The sequence below is a fragment of the Aspergillus nomiae genome (genome assembly GCF_001204775.2).
Source record: "Aspergillus nomiae NRRL 13137 chromosome Unknown contig00157, whole genome shotgun sequence".
In the NCBI taxonomy this organism is placed as follows: domain Eukaryota; kingdom Fungi; phylum Ascomycota; class Eurotiomycetes; order Eurotiales; family Aspergillaceae; genus Aspergillus; species Aspergillus nomiae.
In genome coordinates this window covers 1-17,592 of record NW_015378212.1, presented here as the reverse complement: position 1 = coordinate 17,592, position 17,592 = coordinate 1, and the positions used below count along the sequence as shown (strand labels likewise).

General features: G+C 50.1%; 4 protein-coding genes across 4 annotated transcripts; 2 read left to right on the top strand and 2 right to left on the bottom strand.

The window, feature by feature from the left end:
- Positions 1-296: 296 nt before the first annotated feature.
- ANOM_007916 (putative 3-hydroxymethyl-3-methylglutaryl-Coenzyme A lyase) lies at positions 297-3,326 on the bottom strand (the record flags this gene model as incomplete). The annotated part of the gene is made up of 5 exons (XM_015553172.1): positions 297-761; positions 810-952; positions 1,374-1,704; positions 1,890-2,691; positions 2,744-3,326. Coding segments are annotated over 5 exons (2,262 nt in total), but the record flags the coding sequence as incomplete, so codon positions are not given.
- A 2,482-nt stretch (positions 3,327-5,808) lies between these two features.
- On the top strand, positions 5,809-7,992 carry ANOM_007915 (putative cholinesterase; the record flags this gene model as incomplete). Its single annotated transcript, XM_015553171.1, has 1 exon — positions 5,809-7,992. The coding sequence occupies one exon, from the start codon at positions 5,809-5,811 to the stop codon at positions 7,990-7,992; it is 2,184 nt and encodes a 727-aa protein (XP_015406348.1).
- A 539-nt stretch (positions 7,993-8,531) lies between these two features.
- ANOM_007914 (uncharacterized protein) lies at positions 8,532-10,537 on the bottom strand (the record flags this gene model as incomplete). Its single annotated transcript, XM_015553170.1, has 3 exons — positions 8,532-9,992; positions 10,065-10,291; positions 10,339-10,537. The coding sequence occupies 3 exons, from the start codon at positions 10,535-10,537 to the stop codon at positions 8,532-8,534; spliced, it is 1,887 nt and encodes a 628-aa protein (XP_015406347.1).
- Positions 10,538-13,654: 3,117 nt separating this feature from the next.
- Positions 13,655-15,650, top strand: ANOM_007913 (putative acetamidase; the record flags this gene model as incomplete). Its single annotated transcript, XM_015553169.1, has 4 exons — positions 13,655-13,755; positions 13,851-14,254; positions 14,306-14,776; positions 14,830-15,650. Exons 1-4 carry the CDS (start codon positions 13,715-13,717, stop codon positions 15,648-15,650), a joined length of 1,737 nt encoding a protein of 578 aa, XP_015406351.1. The 5' UTR covers positions 13,655-13,714.
- Between the last annotated feature and the right edge of the window lie 1,942 nt (positions 15,651-17,592).

Genomic DNA, 17,592 nt, shown 5'->3' with positions numbered 1-17,592 from the left:
AGGTGCGGGTGGGTATACAGTATCGTTATCATCTTTGGAGACTACGGTCCGGGGATGAATGATCGATGCATGTCCTTCTGGCGATATTGGTGCTGTTTTGTATATCATGGCCCGTAACCATTTTGCGTAATCAAGAACATTGCTAACCATGGCCCCTGTTCCAGTCGTGGGTGCATATTTCATATGTGGCTCAGCCACATAGCAGCCCTTTTCTGGAACCCACGTGTAGCCTTGGACCAACTTTGGACTAGTTAATGGACATTTTTTGACATCCTGGACAGAAAAGTACGTGTCCTTCATATTAAGTGGCTCCAGACGCGCTTTCGTAGGAACTCGCCCAGTGATTCGCCTGTGATTTGCTCCAAGACATGAGACACTACCATAAACATATGGTTGCAATAGTCGAATGTTGTTCGCGGTGGATACGCCAGCGGAAGGTGTCTGATTTTCCGGACCGCTTCACGCAATGTTTCGTCCGGATATGCGCCTGTCATCGCAAATATATGACCTGGTAAGCCAGATCGATGTGACAGAGCATCTTCCAGTGTAGTGTTCATTGTGGCATTGCCGTCAGCCAGAACAAAATCATCTCGAATTAAGGATGCTATTGGCGTATCCCATCTGAGAGGTGAGGGGGTCTCTTTTCTGTCATCCATTACCATGGATACCGCAGCAGCAGTGAAGGCTTTGGTGGTGCTGCAAGTGGTGAATAGAGAGTCAACAGTCATCTTCTTGTCTGGGAATTCTGCAATGCCATAGGCCTGTGTCACTCAGTACAAATTCATGTGGCCGCTTCATCATTCACGTACTTTCGCATAAGTGCTCGAGCCGTGAACCACGGAGATTGTAATGCCGGGCACCTTCCATTTCTCCAACTGCTTCTTTACTAGGGAGTCAAATTCCAGCGTAAAGGGTGAGGGAGACTGTCGTATGGTCATGATGTTACGTAGAACTGCAAGTTAGGTGGTAGTGCTTTTCCTGTGCGGAGAAGAGGACAGACGTGGAATTTAGGTAAACGGCCCGGCATACCGCTACATAATCGTGTAGGTATAGCGCGCGAACCACCTGACTAGGCGGCTACATCTTTCGCTTATCTGCGGGGGCATTGCAAGCTACTAGTAGTAAGGTTGGCACGAACATAAGCACTAACAACATTAGCTTGGCATGCACAGTCATTTCATATGAATTCTATAGTACACCTTCGTCATCTGCTCTGCTGTGAGTAGCGTAGCAGAAGGACACGATCATGCTTCTAGATTATATTCTGATAGTCTATGAGATAAATACACGCCGTACACCATAGAGATCAAATCCTCATATGCATGCTTCCTCTCTCCGTCGAAGACCTTGTCCCCAAACGCTCTTCAACGCACGTTTCAAATCATCTCTCCGTCCGCTGTAGGATGCTTTCATGTCGCCTTGGCCGACATCAAGCTTCATCGTTTTGAAAAAAGTCTCATCAAGAGTATCAACTTGTGCATCCCATTCTGCATTCGCCCTCGTTGACCATGAAAGCTCCCTGGACACCCGTGGTTTAGCAGGTCTGGAATTGTTCAGGCGTATGAGTAAATCATCAAGGCCGGCCCGTAGCTGTCCCTGGTCTTCTACAATTTCAGATACCAGCCCTAGTGACTTCAGCTTGTCCGCCGTGGTGGAATGAGTGGAGAAACTGCGTTGCGTATAAAAGCGCTCTTCCACTTCGAGCTAGAATTCCTAGCTTCTTTAAATGTCGCCTCGGTATATGTCAATGTTGCTGCCCTAAGGCTAATCCTGACATCACAAGCAAGTGCTAACTCGACACCGCCGCCGAAAGCGTGACCATTTATGCATGCAACTGTCGTTTTGGGTGAACATCTCATCAATTCCAGTAAGGCAGCAAGATGCTTTACCCGGGGATTTCTTGAAGCACCCTGGGCAATGAATGGCATAGTCTTTCCAATTTCCATACCCATGCAGAAGTATCCCCCGGTTGCAGTGATGATAATGTTCAAGAGGGAAGGGTCCTTGTTGCAACTTGCGATGATAGCTATAAGGTCCGCGACCATCTTCTGCGTCAACGTGTTGCCCCTTTTCGGTCGATTGAGTACAATCTTAAAATTGCCACCCGAGCGATATGTTAGTAGCCTGCCCTTGGTGTTCACTGGGGACCAAGAAATTACTGCCTTGGTCTGTGTGTGGTCCGTATGGCGCGGTGGACACACTAGTCCGTGTGTGTTTGCGAGCGCTATTCCAGCTCGACTTGCATTCTCTCTTGACAGTCTTGTGGATATCCACAGGCCAGTTTCCACCAGCTTGAGCATGTCAAGGCCAGTGTCAATCCCCGCATTGTGAAACATATAAACTAGGTCTTCTGTGGCAACATTTCCCTTGGCGCCCGGTGCATAGGGGCAACCTCCCAGGCCGCTGATACTGCTATCAAACACACGAAGTCCACAATTATATGCTTCCCAAGTGTTGGCTACAGCTTGGCCGTACGTATCGTGGAAATGGCCCGCCAGCAAATCGAGAGATACGTCATGTTCCTCCAGATACACCAGAAGACTTCGTACTTTATCGGGGCAGCCGACACCCAGTGTGTCTCCAAGGCTAACCTCATAACATCCCATCTCGAGCAGCTCTCTCACGCAGTGAAGCACTGCGGATGGCGCCGTTGGGCCGTCAAAAGGATCGGAGAATATGCATGATACATATCTTCACAAAACGTCAGCCACGACTTCTCATGCCTCCAGTGACACAAACTTACCCCCTGACAGCCAGGCCACAGCTGGTAGCCTTCTCTGCAATATTCCTCGCTCTTTCTAAGCCCTCCTTCACAGTACAGTTGACGTTGGCCTTACTGAACCCTTCCGTGGCGCTGATAAAGACCGCAACCTCCTTAACACCGTATTCGAGTGCAATATCCAGACCCTTCATATTGGGAACTAACACTGGAAGACGAATATTAGGTTCCTTCCGCAGTGACTTGATATCTTCCATGCGCAGCACATCTCGACAATCCGATAACTGTGGAACCGCTCGAGGGGAGACTACCGACGTCAACTCGATGGTTTGCAGACCCGTTCCGCGGAGTCGTCGGATTAACTCGATCTTTACTGACGTTGGCACATGGTCTTTGATATTTTGTAGGCCGTCCCGCGGTCCTACTTCCACGATACGCACGGCGCCTCTAGGGTCTTTCATTGCGGGTGCGGCATTCGGGCGAACTAGCGAGCGAATGGGGCCGTGAGTGTCGTGAAACTCCAGCACCATACCATTTCGTAACAGTTGCCTCGCAAAATCAAATTCAGAAAAGTTTCCTTCGGGGCGTGAAGATAATACTTATACTGGATGTCAGCATTCGGCAGTGCGGATGTTCTGGCCCGACAAAATGTCCCCGCAAGCAGGTAGATGACGACATCCCGGGCGCCTTACCCCGTATTATCCTAGTCTGTCGTCGCACCTCGGAGTGGCGGATCAATTGAATGTCACCCTACGATCGCCGAGGCTCGAGGCTGCCGAACGTTCTAGTTCTTTACCTCTACCACAGTTTCACTCTCTGACTGTGCTGACTCTGTCTGACCATGCGTTTTTCTGGCAGGACTTATCAACGACTTGTCGACAAATCAAGTGACGTCTTCTCCCCATCCTTTTGTTGAATGTAACATTTGAGAATCTTTGAGTTTAAGCATCGGGCTTCGGGGGGAAGTACCCGTGACGTGATTGCTTAGTCTGGTGCGGCGCAGGGACCATTTTCGTTTCCCGTGGATTTCACATTGATTGAAATGACATTCTCCTCCTTTTGGATTCGTCTCCGGGATACATCATTTCACGCTTGTCCGACGGCCAACATAGTTGATATATTCCTTTTCGCTCCGATCACAACAGGTACCAGATCTAAGCATGCTATTGGTAACTTTGCCTACTGTATCTTGCACGAAAATTCGATCACCAAGACATCCGCACTCCTACAATGTCGGTAGGCTTTGGTGTCATAGGCCCTGTCAAGTAAGCAATCCCCACATCGACAAGGAGGCAATGCAAGATATCACCAGCGATTGAGATCTACAGCACAATCTGTACCACGAAAATCACAACGCGCACTCGCATTATATCCCGTGCTGATCAGTCACCCGCACGGCTGCAAACCCAAGGTACTGCGGACGAAATATCTCGCTGTCGATTCGGGAACATCTAACCTGAGTCCAGACGACAGAAATTGTTAGAATGCATTCTACTCGCTAATAAGACAATGGTGATGTTGTGAGATACTTCATCCAAGAGACGATTGTGTCTTTTTGAGTCCATGTAAGATGTATGGGTAGCCAGTCGTCAGGGTATTGATAATCACATTAGCAGTAAGGGATAAGGAATAAAATGCCATTGCTGTCGTAAGATTCTCTATAAGGTTAGCTTATGGACAGCTATGGAGGGGAAGGAGACAGAGGTAGCTACCCATTATTACTACGTAGATTGACTCCTGTAGGTGGGATAGCTAATAACAGAAACAGAGGTAAATTGAAGATGAAAAGAATGATACAGATTGAAGGAAATAATGAAAATAATTACCCCTCTCTGCCAGTATCCGTCAGAAGGTACTGTGAGATCACTAGCAGATGTTCCCAGGAAAAATTCCGGGGCCCAGGGACTTTATTACTATGATCGTCTCTGCCCTTACACACCCTTTCCCAGGTCGCTGGAAATGGGGGTCAAGTGACGGATTCGACGGGAGACCTCCTGGTACAGTGGTCGTAGTTTTGTAAGACAGTGTTGACCACTGTACCATCCGGGTCTCTATTGTCATACGCGTTGTTCCCTCAAAACACAAGAAAGACTGTTTACCCGATTAGGAAGGTGTGGGTGCCTAGGGAAGAGGGCTGCAAATGCGGCCTTCTTGGAGACAGATCCTCGCTCAACACTATGTCTCAACATTGGAGCGCTTTTGTTTCAAGTTGGGATTCGAGTAGGTTTTGATAAGTAGTATGAGGTGGTTTCCGGGAAGTGGAATGTATATGTAATGTTGCAACAGGAGCATCGACCATTAGTGAGACATTACCCTCTCGAAAGGCCTTAGTGGTCTTGTCTACTATTTATTGTATAAACAGATATAAGGGGATCAATCGGATAGGACCTGAGGGTAGCAGTGTAATGCCCTTATCGACTATGTAATGCTTCCTGGGACTCAACGTCAGCTCCCATACACTTGGTCTATATCCCCAAGCCACAGCAAAGCCAGAGTATATACACATTATGGGGATTTATCCTCTATAAGGCTAAAGAACTGACAACTTTTGAGAGATATAGGGCACAGGGCTAGGGTTGGATCACATGTCACTATTCCCGATGGGGCGAACCTTGAGAGATGCGGCCTGAAAGCCTCGGCCATGACGGTGAATGCAGAACTCCACATTTTACTCCAGGTTTGTTGTGGAGATCTTTGTACTGCGTAGTATCCATTCACTACTAGTGTCTCTTGGCTTAGTTAGTTATTGGGAGTTTTCTGCCGAGCTACGCCTTCGCATTGGTCATCTCGCTAAAGTCCTCCATGACAAGAAGCACCGCTACTGGAACCAATGCGCTAGTAACTGCCTCCAGCTAGTGCTCGATATGTGACTGGCTACTAGTGCATCCCTCCTTCCCCAGTTTGCCTCGCGTGAGGTCTCTGCTAGTAAACAGCTCGTATCTGTTTGTTCCTGATCCTTTGGTTCCGATTGTTCCGGGCAGAGCATATAAATACTGGTTAATTTCCCCATTCTCACCTGTCACTCAGACGAGGAATCGCCCAAAATCTGAGATCTGCGCATTGTTGCCTTTGGCATATTCAGAGACAAGATGCAGCTGCAGATTCTCGCCGGTTTCCTACTTCTCGGCTCGCCAGCTCTGGCAGCTCCGACCGCTACAGGTCCTCCAACTACAAGCTCACTGGGACCTCTGCGCGCCTTGAACTACAATAACCTCGGCCCTCAGAACAATGGGACTGCAGCAGTACTCGTATACGACGAATTGTCTCAGACAGAGGCACAAGCACGTTGTGCAGCCATTGGGGAGAATCTCTACCCACTCGAGTCTGCCCCTCAGTCTGAGCGTTCTGAGATAGACTACCAGCTGGCCTACCTCGCTTTTTCAGGAGATATTCATCCAGATAGCCGTTTCTGGGTAGCTACTGGTGGTTCATCGAAAGAGTGTCAAGCGTACTCTCAAGGACAAAAGCGGCTGGTATCGGCATCGTGCAGCTCCAAGCTCCCCGTCATTTGCACATCTAGTGTCCCGCCAACCACCGACAAAGATAGAACTGCCGTCGCCTCATCCAAGATCACCGTCAAAGCAGAGAACTACACCCTGACGGGATATCGCGACGCACGATCGTTTCGGTTCCTTGGTGTGCCTTTCGCAGATGCCCCGGTGAACGAGTTGCGCTTCGCTCCTCCAAAACCTTTCTCTGGTCCTAAGAAACTCGATGCAACCAAAGTGGCCGATAGCTGTATCCAAGCACTGTCGGCCTTTGGAACGCTGGGCAATGGAGACATTTCCGAAGACTGTCTTTACCTCAATGTTTTTACACCCATCTTGCCTGCAGGTTCCAACGATAACTCAACCCGCAAGCCTGTCGCCGTGTATTTCTACGGCGGTGCATTCGTCAGTGGCAGCGCGTCTATGATTGACTACGACGGTGGAAACTTCGCCAGTCGTAACGATGTCGTGGTCGTCACGGTCAACTATCGAGTAGGAGCACTGGGCTGGTTGACCACTGGCAACCTCACAACCGGAAACTACGGGATAAGAGACCAGATCCTCGCACTGAAATGGGTCAACAGACATATCGCAGCATTCGGTGGAGATCCATCCAAGGTGACCATCTTCGGGCAGTCCGCCGGCGGCCAGAGCGTTGTCGCACTGCTGTCCTCAACCGCCGCGCGAGGTCTTTTCTCCGGAGCCATCGCTCAATCAGCACCGGTAGACTTGCCCTGGTTCACGCGCGATATCTACGCGGACGTCATTGTGCCAGAACTATCCAAGGCCGTCGGCTGCAACCAGACCACGTCTGAGAAGGAGCTCTTGTCTTGCCTGCGATCCGTCCCTGAAACCAAATTCATCAGCAACACCACAGAATTCCAACAGGCACAGGCGGCTTGGACCCAGACCCTCGCCTCGGACTACCTCCACGTCAGCCAGCTCCTCGCCGCCATTGAGCCGCTCATGCCCATAGTGGACCCTCGCGGAGGGGTAATCGACGACCAATTCCACAAACTCCTCGCAAGCGAACGCCTCCCCAATCGCGTCCCGACCATGTTCACAACGGTCACCGACGAAGCCTCCCTCTACGTGGCGAAAACGGTGCCAGACCTCGGCGCAAGTCAAACAGCACTCAACGCGGTGCTCAAGGCCGCCTTCCCCGCCAAACTGGCCGAATCGCTCATCAAATCCAACGCCTTCCCTATCAACATGTCAGACCCAGACAGCACGCGCAATGTCGCCGCCGACGCTCTAACCCACAGCGAATGGAGCTGCGCACAGTCCTACCTCCTCCGCAAAGGCGGCGACCGCGTCTTCCCCCAGCTCTACGAAGTCGAGCTCACCAGAGGCCACATCCAGACCAACGTCTCTGTGCCCGAGATCTGCTCCCCAAACAACAACTACAATGCCAGCTGCCACGCCTCAGACGTGCTCCCCGTCTGGGGAACCCTCAACAGCAAGACCCGCAACGTAGACCCCTACTACGATCAGGATGACATCCTCCATTCGCAGCTGCTCAATGATGTCTTCGGCTCATTCTTCCGCTCTCGCAACCCGAACCCGGACCAGGCCTTCTTGCAGGTCCGTGGCCCAGCCTATGCGTCTACGTATGATATCTTCGTGACGAACGGGTACCGGGTGCCTGAGTATCGGCCTGAGCAGCGGAATGTCAGTTTGTTGGGCATGCCGCCGTCTTGGATTGATAATCCCGGTCTGTCGAGGAAGTGTGCTGTCTTTGAGGATTACGGGTTTACGTTTCAGAATGCCAACTTTACGGCTTAATGCTTAATACTCACATATGGAGGAGATGGATGGTATGAGGTTAATGAGGTGAGATAACGATTGTAGATGTTAATGTAGTATACGCACTAGGAATCTTATATGATTCATTAATGCATTAATGCATACCGTTGACTGAAAAGAGGCGAGATTCTAATCTCTAGTCTGTCGTAAGTCGTAATCGTGATATCTGAAGCTCACGCAAGTCATGCTTGAAAAATGCAAAAACAGCCTCCCAGAAACAGAAACAAAATGTGATCACCGAAATAGCCTTCCCATCGTCATATCAATTCAAGATTCCATGCATCATTATCATCATCAATCGTATTTCGTAAAGTGGAGCCGGACCAACTGAGGGCCGAATCCCAGACCTTTGATGGCAGGGTTGCAAGCCCAAGTCTGCGGCGTTCAAATAGTAGTCCGACTAGTGTTAGTCGGGTAAGCTGTCGTTAGTAAGACTGTCAGTATTTGATAAGCTTCTACTTAATCAAATCAAACACTCATCATTACTGTCGCGTTGCGATGTTCGATTTTGTACCTTGTTAGCGATCATACATGGTTGTTCTCCTGCCTCGGGCATATTCGACGTCTGCCGGTTGAACGGGCACGCCTCTCTTTGAAGGGCTCTGGACGGGTGCCGCCCACCTAGGGTTCCGGGGATCGATATAGCGCGCGCGCTCGGCCGTACAGGTACTGTTTCCGTTTGAGTTGGCATTAGTGGGTCGGTGATAGCTATTACGTCGGTCGCTCATTGGCTCAAGGTCTGGATGGGGATGGACGATGTAGGTATCACCAGCGCCGACGTAGCGGGAATGCATGCGGGTAAATACGGGCACTTCGCGGCCAGGTGGGAAAGTGGGCGGCGGGTCGCTGACGACGCGCTCGCGAAATCCAACGCCTGATGCTCTTTGCTGGAGCGGCTCATCGTTGTATGCTTTCGAGATACGTATTCTTCGCGCCCCATCGGAGTCGTATAATCTTCCTGGATTGGAGTGATGTGTATCGGGGTGGGCGGGAGGTTTGTGGGGATCAGGCGATAAATCCTTTCGAGGTCGGCGGGCGTATGCTTCGTGCGAGTGGCGACGCGTATGGGACACTCGCGGCGGCGATAGATTGCGAGGGTAGCTGTATCGATCTGACCTTGGAGGCTCTGGTACTGCTGATCCCGAATCTTCGGAAGATGCATCTGATCCTCCATACCCTGGTACTGTTCCTGGGCTCACAGATCGCCCGTAAGCCTGTTGGCGCTCGCGCGTCCGCGACTTGGTGGGCTCTTTCGCCCACATTGGTGGCGATGATGGTCGAGATGAATACCCGGTGTTGAGGTTTTCAGATTGTCGCGGAAAGTATGTAGATTGTACCCTGCGAGTAGTGGAGGGGGGCTTTTCGTCGCTTCGTCGGTGACGGTGTTTATGGGGGTTTCGACGCTCACTCGCGGAAGTAGGCTCTTGACGGTGAGGGGTAGTTCGACGCTGACTCCGAGGTGGTTCGTCTTCTTTATGGGTCGGTACATCCTTTTGGCTGAAGTACGAATGGTAAGGAGCGAAATTTGGAGGGGAGGAACGCATGATATTCTTCTTCCAGTAGTCAAGCTCAAACCGTCGGCTGACCTCTTCATGCCATTGTACCATTTCCGGATCAGGTTCCGCTGGGAAGGCTCCTCTAGGGATCACCTTGGGGAAAATTCCACCATTTGGAGTCTCAATGTCCCATAGATCAACCGCATTCTGTAACCACCTCGAGTGCTCATCGGGGTCGAGAAGAAGCTGAATTGTTTGCCATCGCACAAAGCCATTGGGCTGTAGAGCGGGGATAGAGGGTGGTTTGTAGGGATCATTGGTAGGCTGAATGCTGTGGAAGCATCCTAGGCGCTGGTATATGAACGAAAGAGCGGAAGGTCTCGTTTGGAGGAATAGGACGTCGTAATTACCGCCAACTTTTCGGTAAAACGCTGCCAGGCGGTCGGGAGTCAGGTCCGTTGTCGCGAACTCGTCGAAGGAAGTCTGGACAGAGTTCAGCATTTGAGGCATTGTGCCACCTTCCGCGAACGCGAGGAACTCTCTTTTTCCACTTACCATTACCTGCGCAATTCCCAAGCACAGTTGTTCGAGTAACGGGGTGGGGCTCTTGTCGGCGTTAATCAACACCCCCCAAAAATCAGCGCCCTCATTGTGGATGGAGGACATGGCCGAGCAAGAGTCTGGGCTGCGGCGAAGACATTTGAAAACAGCGACCGCGATCGTTGCATTAATGAAGCCGGAATGACAAGACGAATGCAGCTGGAAAGGCGGGCAGAGTAATACTGCAGCGGTCGATAGGTGCATCCAGTCATGGACAGGAACAGGCCACACTCGGCGGTTAGGCACCCATCGTCATCGCTCCACTGTGGGGGAGCCCAAATGATGATGCTGTTTGTTGGCAGGCGGTCAGCCCGATCCGCCTCATTTACGAGGGAAAGACGAATCAGGAGGTAGACGAAAATGGAACCTGAGGGATGGAAGGTTGCAAGATGCAGCAGCTTACCTGCAGGAAACCCTTTTGGTCCCATTTCGTGGCAGGGATATTGCCCAGAGTGCCTGGGTGCCTGAGCAGGTGAACAAACAAAACCCCGCATGTGCCTGAGGAGCATGGCCAACAATGCCACCAGTCAAGTGCATAGTATTCTCTCCGGGCACTTTTGGCCCAAGAAACATAAAAAAATTCTAAGGAGAAATTTTAGTTTCTGAGTAGGGTTAATATTGGATAATTCTCAAGTCGTAGTGATTTACCCTTTTGAGCATTATGTAATAGCTGCAAGCCTTAGTAGCAAATATCCATTGAACAACAAGTTATATATTGTATGTTGTTGTTATTGTATACTTCTGGTCCTTGCTACCTCTTGCTCGCTCTTAAAGCTTTATTACACCTAGTTCTTTGTTTAAAATGGGAAGCTTCATTTGTAGCTCGATCGAGTGTTATTTTTATTTTTTATTTTTCCATTTTCCTTTTTCCCCTTTGTGTTCGCTATGTTGAATTTTGTCAATTCGGTTGTGATACCATGGCTTTTAGGTGACACTCAGCGGCAACGATAAGATATGCTATGTGCACTACTGTCTCCTGCCTGATCAGGAGAGCATTCTTCGTTTAAAAACAAATTACATACGTAGGATTTCCGCATTCAGGAAACTCTGAGCTTGATTACATGACTCGAGTTTAAGAATTAACAAGGAAGGATGGGAAGCCACATCATCCCGCCATAGTTCAGTGAAAAATGCAAAACAACTTGGATATATATTAGTCCCATGAATGTTGACCTGACTGTCTTGAGATGACCCGAACCAGTCGCACGTAGTAAAGGGGGAAGAAGACTTCGCATGTAAGTGTGTTGTGAAGGCCGACTTCGTACTCCGTCCAAGTTACTCCCTTAGAATACATATTGATCGATGAGGCGCATTTCTGGAGATCTTGAATACACAAAAATCTCTACCTGTACTATAATACCTCGTGCAGATCAATTCTTAGAGAGTTGTTAGAACTTGAGTTTATTTTCTTGGGCTCTAATTAAAGGGGCTTTCAACCAACCGTCCGAGATGCTTCTATATTAATTAACGCCTTCTAGTCTACTCTGGATGGGACGGTTAAGTGATCTACATCATAGTTGACTATCATGTCACCGAGAAACCTCGCTAAAATCCGCAGTTGATGAAACTAGTTCCAGACCACCCCATCAAGTTGTATGGCATAGACAAACAACGGGATGCTTGTTGAAGCCGGAGAGTTATGATTGGTCAGCGTGCCGCCGATCTGAGATTCTACAGCGGGCCTTCGGCCGTCCTGTCATTCCAGTGGGCCTGCATCTGGAATGCGAAGCCCCAATCTGCTACATTCAATCCGATGGAAGAATGAACAAATATGGCTGAGGGCACAACACTGTTGCTGGGGCGTGTGCACCCCTTGTCTCCTTTTCAATTCTCTGTTTCTTTGTCTGTGTGCTCCTCGAGTCTCATTACCTCCCGGGACACAGCTTGACATGTCTTTACTACTCGCAGATTGATCGAACAAAGACTCGGTTTTTAACCTGTCAAGCCGTTTGTTGAGATTATTTTAATTTCTGCCCTTAATTACTCTCCCCTGCCGGGAAATAGGAGAGAGAGAGAGTTGGTAACACAAGCCAACTGTACCAAAAGCAATTTACTACACGCGAGAATCACCTCGATCAACTCTATATTTACAACAAAACCCCTCTATCACCAAAGAACTACATCTCTCGAGTACACCAACACATCCCATTCCAAGGGCCGATTGTAAACGGTTCCTATGTCTTCCAACGCGTAAACAATAAACCCCACAGAATGGCTCTTGTTCGAGACCCAGCGTTTTGGAGGCGCTTCTCACGCGCCATCCACCTAGATGAGGAAGCAAAAGCTTCAAAGACGGAAAATAAGAGCGGTGTTATCTACTCGTAAGGCCAACTGACCCTATTTCCAGCCTTTCTGCTTAGGGGCAACGATGTCTCGGTTTCCAGATTATGTTCACTAACAGTTGAACCCAGGGATGACTGGATTCTGAAGCAACGAAAGAAACGACGTCGATGGATCTGTTGTGGCTTCTTGATATTTGCAGCGTTTGCTATAGTGGTTGCTGGTGTGGTGGTGGTTTTTTGGTGGTTCCATTCTCACAACTGGTTGCGCAAGTCATAACATGCCAGGAGGACCGACACTGGCGGTATATCAATTTGAATTTGTGTCACCATTGCCTGGCGCATGCTCACCAATACAGGTCCCGATTTTATGTGGATACGCGGGCGTCGTCCACAACGGGCAACCCACGATAACCTGGCATGGTGATGCTGAAGACCACGCGATAAGGAAGCGGCATAGAACCGCAACACTATCATTCATTTCGCCGAGCTCTTGCAAACCGACAAACTTTCATCGAGGTTCGAGTTATCATTGAGCAGGTCTCATGGGCGGTTTTTTGACTTTGAAGGCGTTGAAGGTTCAGACTTAATAGGAAATACCCAGGATGTTTCGATTCCATGATGTCACAAATGCTTCGCCTTGACCTGTTTTACTTTCTCACTGAACATGTGTGATATAGCTGGATTTAATGTATTTTCCATGATGCGATGTATGCGTTTTCGCTGGCCTTGGCTGCCTATTGGTCAGGCACAACTTCGACATCGCTTAGTCGAGGAGTGGATGAACAGTGTGGGTTCAGCCAATCAGAGGTCATGGTACGGATCATATTTATTCTGCAACGGAGGACAGATAAGAAGAGTACATACATAGGGTAGAGTAGAGTGCAAAGCGCTCGTCTGGTACAGTTGCAGTGTCCGCATGGACTTGCCTGAAAGGGTTGACTCGATATCCGGTAGTCGGCACAATATCGGTCACGTGAGGTCATACTTCAGACGCTCAAGTCCTATCTATCCCTGCTTTTGCAGCCATATCAATCGTGAATAATGCGATCACAGAGCAAATCATGCATAGCAGACCTAAACGATAAGTATCTTCTTTACAAAGTGCTGTATGGGAGGTAAGCCATAGCTTTATGGAGCTTGGGGGTGCCTTAATAGCTCACATCTCCGGTAGCGCTTATCAGCGGGTCCTATCGCAGTTCTCTCCGCATCTCGTTCCCCCCGCAATAAATAGAGCTCCAATTCCGCTTCGTGTTGCATTCCCCTGATTTCCTAAGGTATTCTCTTCCCCTGTAGGACTCTCCTCAGGCAAGCCTACCATTCACGATGCTTCCGCCGTTTGACTATTTTACATATCGTAGCGTTCGGTAAGTCACCACTGTCTATTCCGCTCCACTCTCTTTGCGGAGCTATAGTGTATAGCTACCTATTCGGCGATCAAGAACCAATTAACAGTCCGCAGGGATTACAAGAGAAGGGAACGGGCTGCCCGTTTCGCATCTCTCCCCGCAGCATACCATGCCCCTTTCACAACCTTTGATAAGGCCGTCATCAACAAACCAATTGAAGAGCTGGTTCAGGAGGTCCAATCCTCCTCGCTTTCGGCCGCCGACGTGCTCCAGACTTACGGCAAGGTAGCCGTCAAGGCCCACGAAAAGACCAACTGTGTAACAGAGCTCCTTCTTCCTGAAGCCGAGTCATGGCTACAGTCAGAAGTCAACCTCAAGGGCCCGTTGGCAGGTGTACCTGTTTCCTTGAAAGATTCAGTGCAAGTCAAGGGTTTCGATATCAGTCTCGGTTACACACGGCTGGCTAAAAAGCCATACAGCGAAGATGGCCCTATGGCAAAGCTGTTGAAGGACGCTGGTTAGTGTTGCACACCTTGTACACGGATAGGCGTCTTCTTACCTCTTTTAGGTGCTGTACCGTATGTAAAGACGGCACTGCCAATTACCCTTCTGTCCTTTGAGTCTGCAAATGCACTGTGGGGCCACTGCCGTAACCCCCATGTCCCAGAGTACTCCCCTGGAGGTTCGACTGGTGGTGAAGGCGCGATACTCGCCCTGGGTGGCCGTATCGGCATTGGCTCAGACGTCGCAGGCTCTGTTCGTGTCCCTGCTGCCTGGAGCGGTATCTATTCCCTGCGCTGCAGTACTGGTCGCTGGCCCAAGGTGGGGGTCAACACCAGCATGGCCGGCCAAGAAGGCGTTCCAAGTGTTTTCAGTCCTATGGCTCGTACATTGAACGACCTCACCTACTTCACCAAGGCCATCGTTGGCATGAAGCCCTGGAAGTACGACTATACCGTTCATCCCATTTCCTGGCGCGATGAAGAGGAGTCCGAAGCCAAGAGCAAGAGATTGCGTATTGGGCTGATGACCAACGATGGTGAGAACACCTAACCCCTCGCTGAATAGCTCTCTCTTTCTAACTCTCCGCAGGAGTCGTGCCCCACCCAGCAATTGAGCGAGCTCTGTCTACCACCGTCGCTGCTCTCACCGCAGCGGGCCACACCGTCTCCGAGATCACAACCCCAGCAACCGCCGACCCCTTCACAGGTCTCCACCTCGCGTCTCAGCTTCTCAACACAGACGGCTGCGTCACATTCAACTCCCACCGGTACAACTTCGAGCCCTCTGACCCAGGCGCTGACCAACTCACCCGCATCTGCAACCTTCCCCGTCCCCTCCGCTACCTGTACTACCTGTACGTCCGGTACATCAGACGGGACTTCAAATGGGCCAGCCTGATCCGCACATTCTCTCCCAAGTCCTCCGCCGAAACCTGGAAGCTAGTGGCCAAGCGCGAGTCATTCCGCGCTACCTGGCATGCCTGGTGGGATGCCGAGCCCCAACAGTACGACTTCATCCTCTGCCCCGTCAACGCCACCCCAGCCCTCCCGCATAAGGCCATGAGCGACGCCGTCTCCTCTTGCGGGTACACCTTCCTGTGGAACCTTCTGGACTACACGGCCGGTGTGCTCCCTGTCTCCCACGTCGACGCCAAGCGGGACGCGCTCACAGCGCCCTACAAGAAGATCCTCAAGGGCCTGGGCGCCAACAATGCCATTGCAAAGGGCGCCTGGAAGCACTACGACGCGGCGAAGATGGCCGGACTCCCCACGGCGGTGCAAGTTGTCGGCAGAAGATGGCAAGAGGAGAAGGTGCTCGGATACATGGAGGCGGTGGAGAAGGCGCTGGAACAGTACCGGGATCCGGCGACCGGGGAGAGTGGCAAGTATACTTTGATTGAACTTGACTAATTAAGTTCGGTGAGGTTACATTGAAAGGTCCTAGGAATTTTGAGTCAAGCTTTCAGGTTTGACCGTTTCGGTTGTACCGAGTGTCTCTATGCTTTTTTGCCGCCTGTCACTTATCAGATGGTGGTGACATCATTTTCTCGGAAGATAGAACATAATTAGGAAAGAGTCGAGTGGATGTCGCTCAAGACATGCGGAACTTTATGGATCTTCCATTGTGTATCAACTTTTGGGTGGGCGTCGCAATTCCATGGGTGGCTTTCTTATCAACCATAGATACTTAGCAGACACGTACCAATACCCTATCTCTCGTGAATTACTACCTTTCCCAGAACTAATTTAACTATGTACCTTTCTCCGTCTTTCTCAAATTAATCCTGATCAGAACTGTTATAGTTTTAGTCAAGTGGTTGGCATGGTTCGCAAAGGCAGAGAGAAGGTTTCTCGTGTTCAGGACACACCGCTTCGCCTCCTCGAAGCCATGCTTCCATGCGAATAAACAGGATGTGGTTGACAAACCGCTCCATGTGGAGCGTATTCTACGCCGACTTTCTGCTTCTCGTGGTCCCAACAGACACCTACGCACTGTCGGTGATTGGCGCACGAATGTGTACAAAGAAGCAACGTACCTGTCAACGCGTCCGGGATTTGAAACTCATCGAGTACTTCTCCGTGCGATAGGTGAGTGGAGCCACGCGTGCTTGTAGCTAAGGGAATGCTCCAGCAGGGGTGGGAGCAAGGTACGTCTTACGGACGTCAGGAAATGTGGGTCATACATGTCAGCTCTGTAGCGGAGAGTTAAAGTGAGATGAGCACCCGCCCAATCTCCGCTCAGCGCGACCCGCCATGCAAGGATACTGAAGGTGCAGATCATCTATTAGTAGTAGCTGGCAGACGTGATGGCGTCCTGTAAGGATGCTGGAGAGCGTCTGCCGGTATTCCAGGCCCGTCGGTGGTCTGATAGCGTGCTAGGAGGTAAAGTGATTGCCAGCAATTATAGTATGCTGCGGATTCTCTATGCTCCGCCGTGGAGATGGGGGATGGCTAAGCAGCGAAAGTCGAATTTCCGAGTTATCGGTTTCGTATCGGGTGGGATACCAGGTTCTACTCATATTTGTCGGGGCACATTTCGTCATCGCACGCGAATCTCTGGTAGCTGGTAGGATTAGCTGGGTCTTAACGGCGCGCGTGGCTGCAGGGGGGCGCCTCGTGTTGTCAACTACATGGTATTGACATGCGTAAAAGAATCCTCAGAACCATATTGTCGAAAACTTCACGAGCAGACCAATAGCCATCCTGTTGTAACCGTGGATATTGGTAGTACAGCGCTGATGGCGGCAGGGGTAGGATGGGGTCGACTACACTGAAACAGTGGCTGATGAGCAGTATTATGCGAATAGCGGTTGGGATAGGGATAGAGTGAGAAACCACCGGCCAAGCCGCATGAACCGGCAGGAGGTATGCTGATCATTTTACGATATGGATTCTTGAGATGATGGTGTGTAATTCTAGCTTTCCCCGTTGGGTAGCCTCAATTCAACGCCATTCGGTGCCAGTGTCGTCACGGTGATTGTGGCAGCCGATCATATGCAGTTTGAATCAATATCTGAGGATCACACTGCTTTTTGTGAGATGTCACTTTGGCCGCTTGCATGGTGTAAGTGGTCCCCGCATATTAGATCCAGGCACGCTTATTGCTTGGATTCGAATAGTCAGCAATCGATGGGGGAGCAAGGGATGATCATCCTCGGAAAAGAGAGACATTCAAATCGTTCAAGTATAAGAGTAAAATTAGAAAAAGAAAATTAAAAATGTGAGGGATCTTATTCAAGGGGGGTTGCAAAGAAAGGAAAGGAAAAATGGGAGCTGAATATTAATAATAATAAAAGTAAAAATAAAAATAACAAAAATCAAGGAGGAAAAGGTATTCCAAATGCAAAGTCGA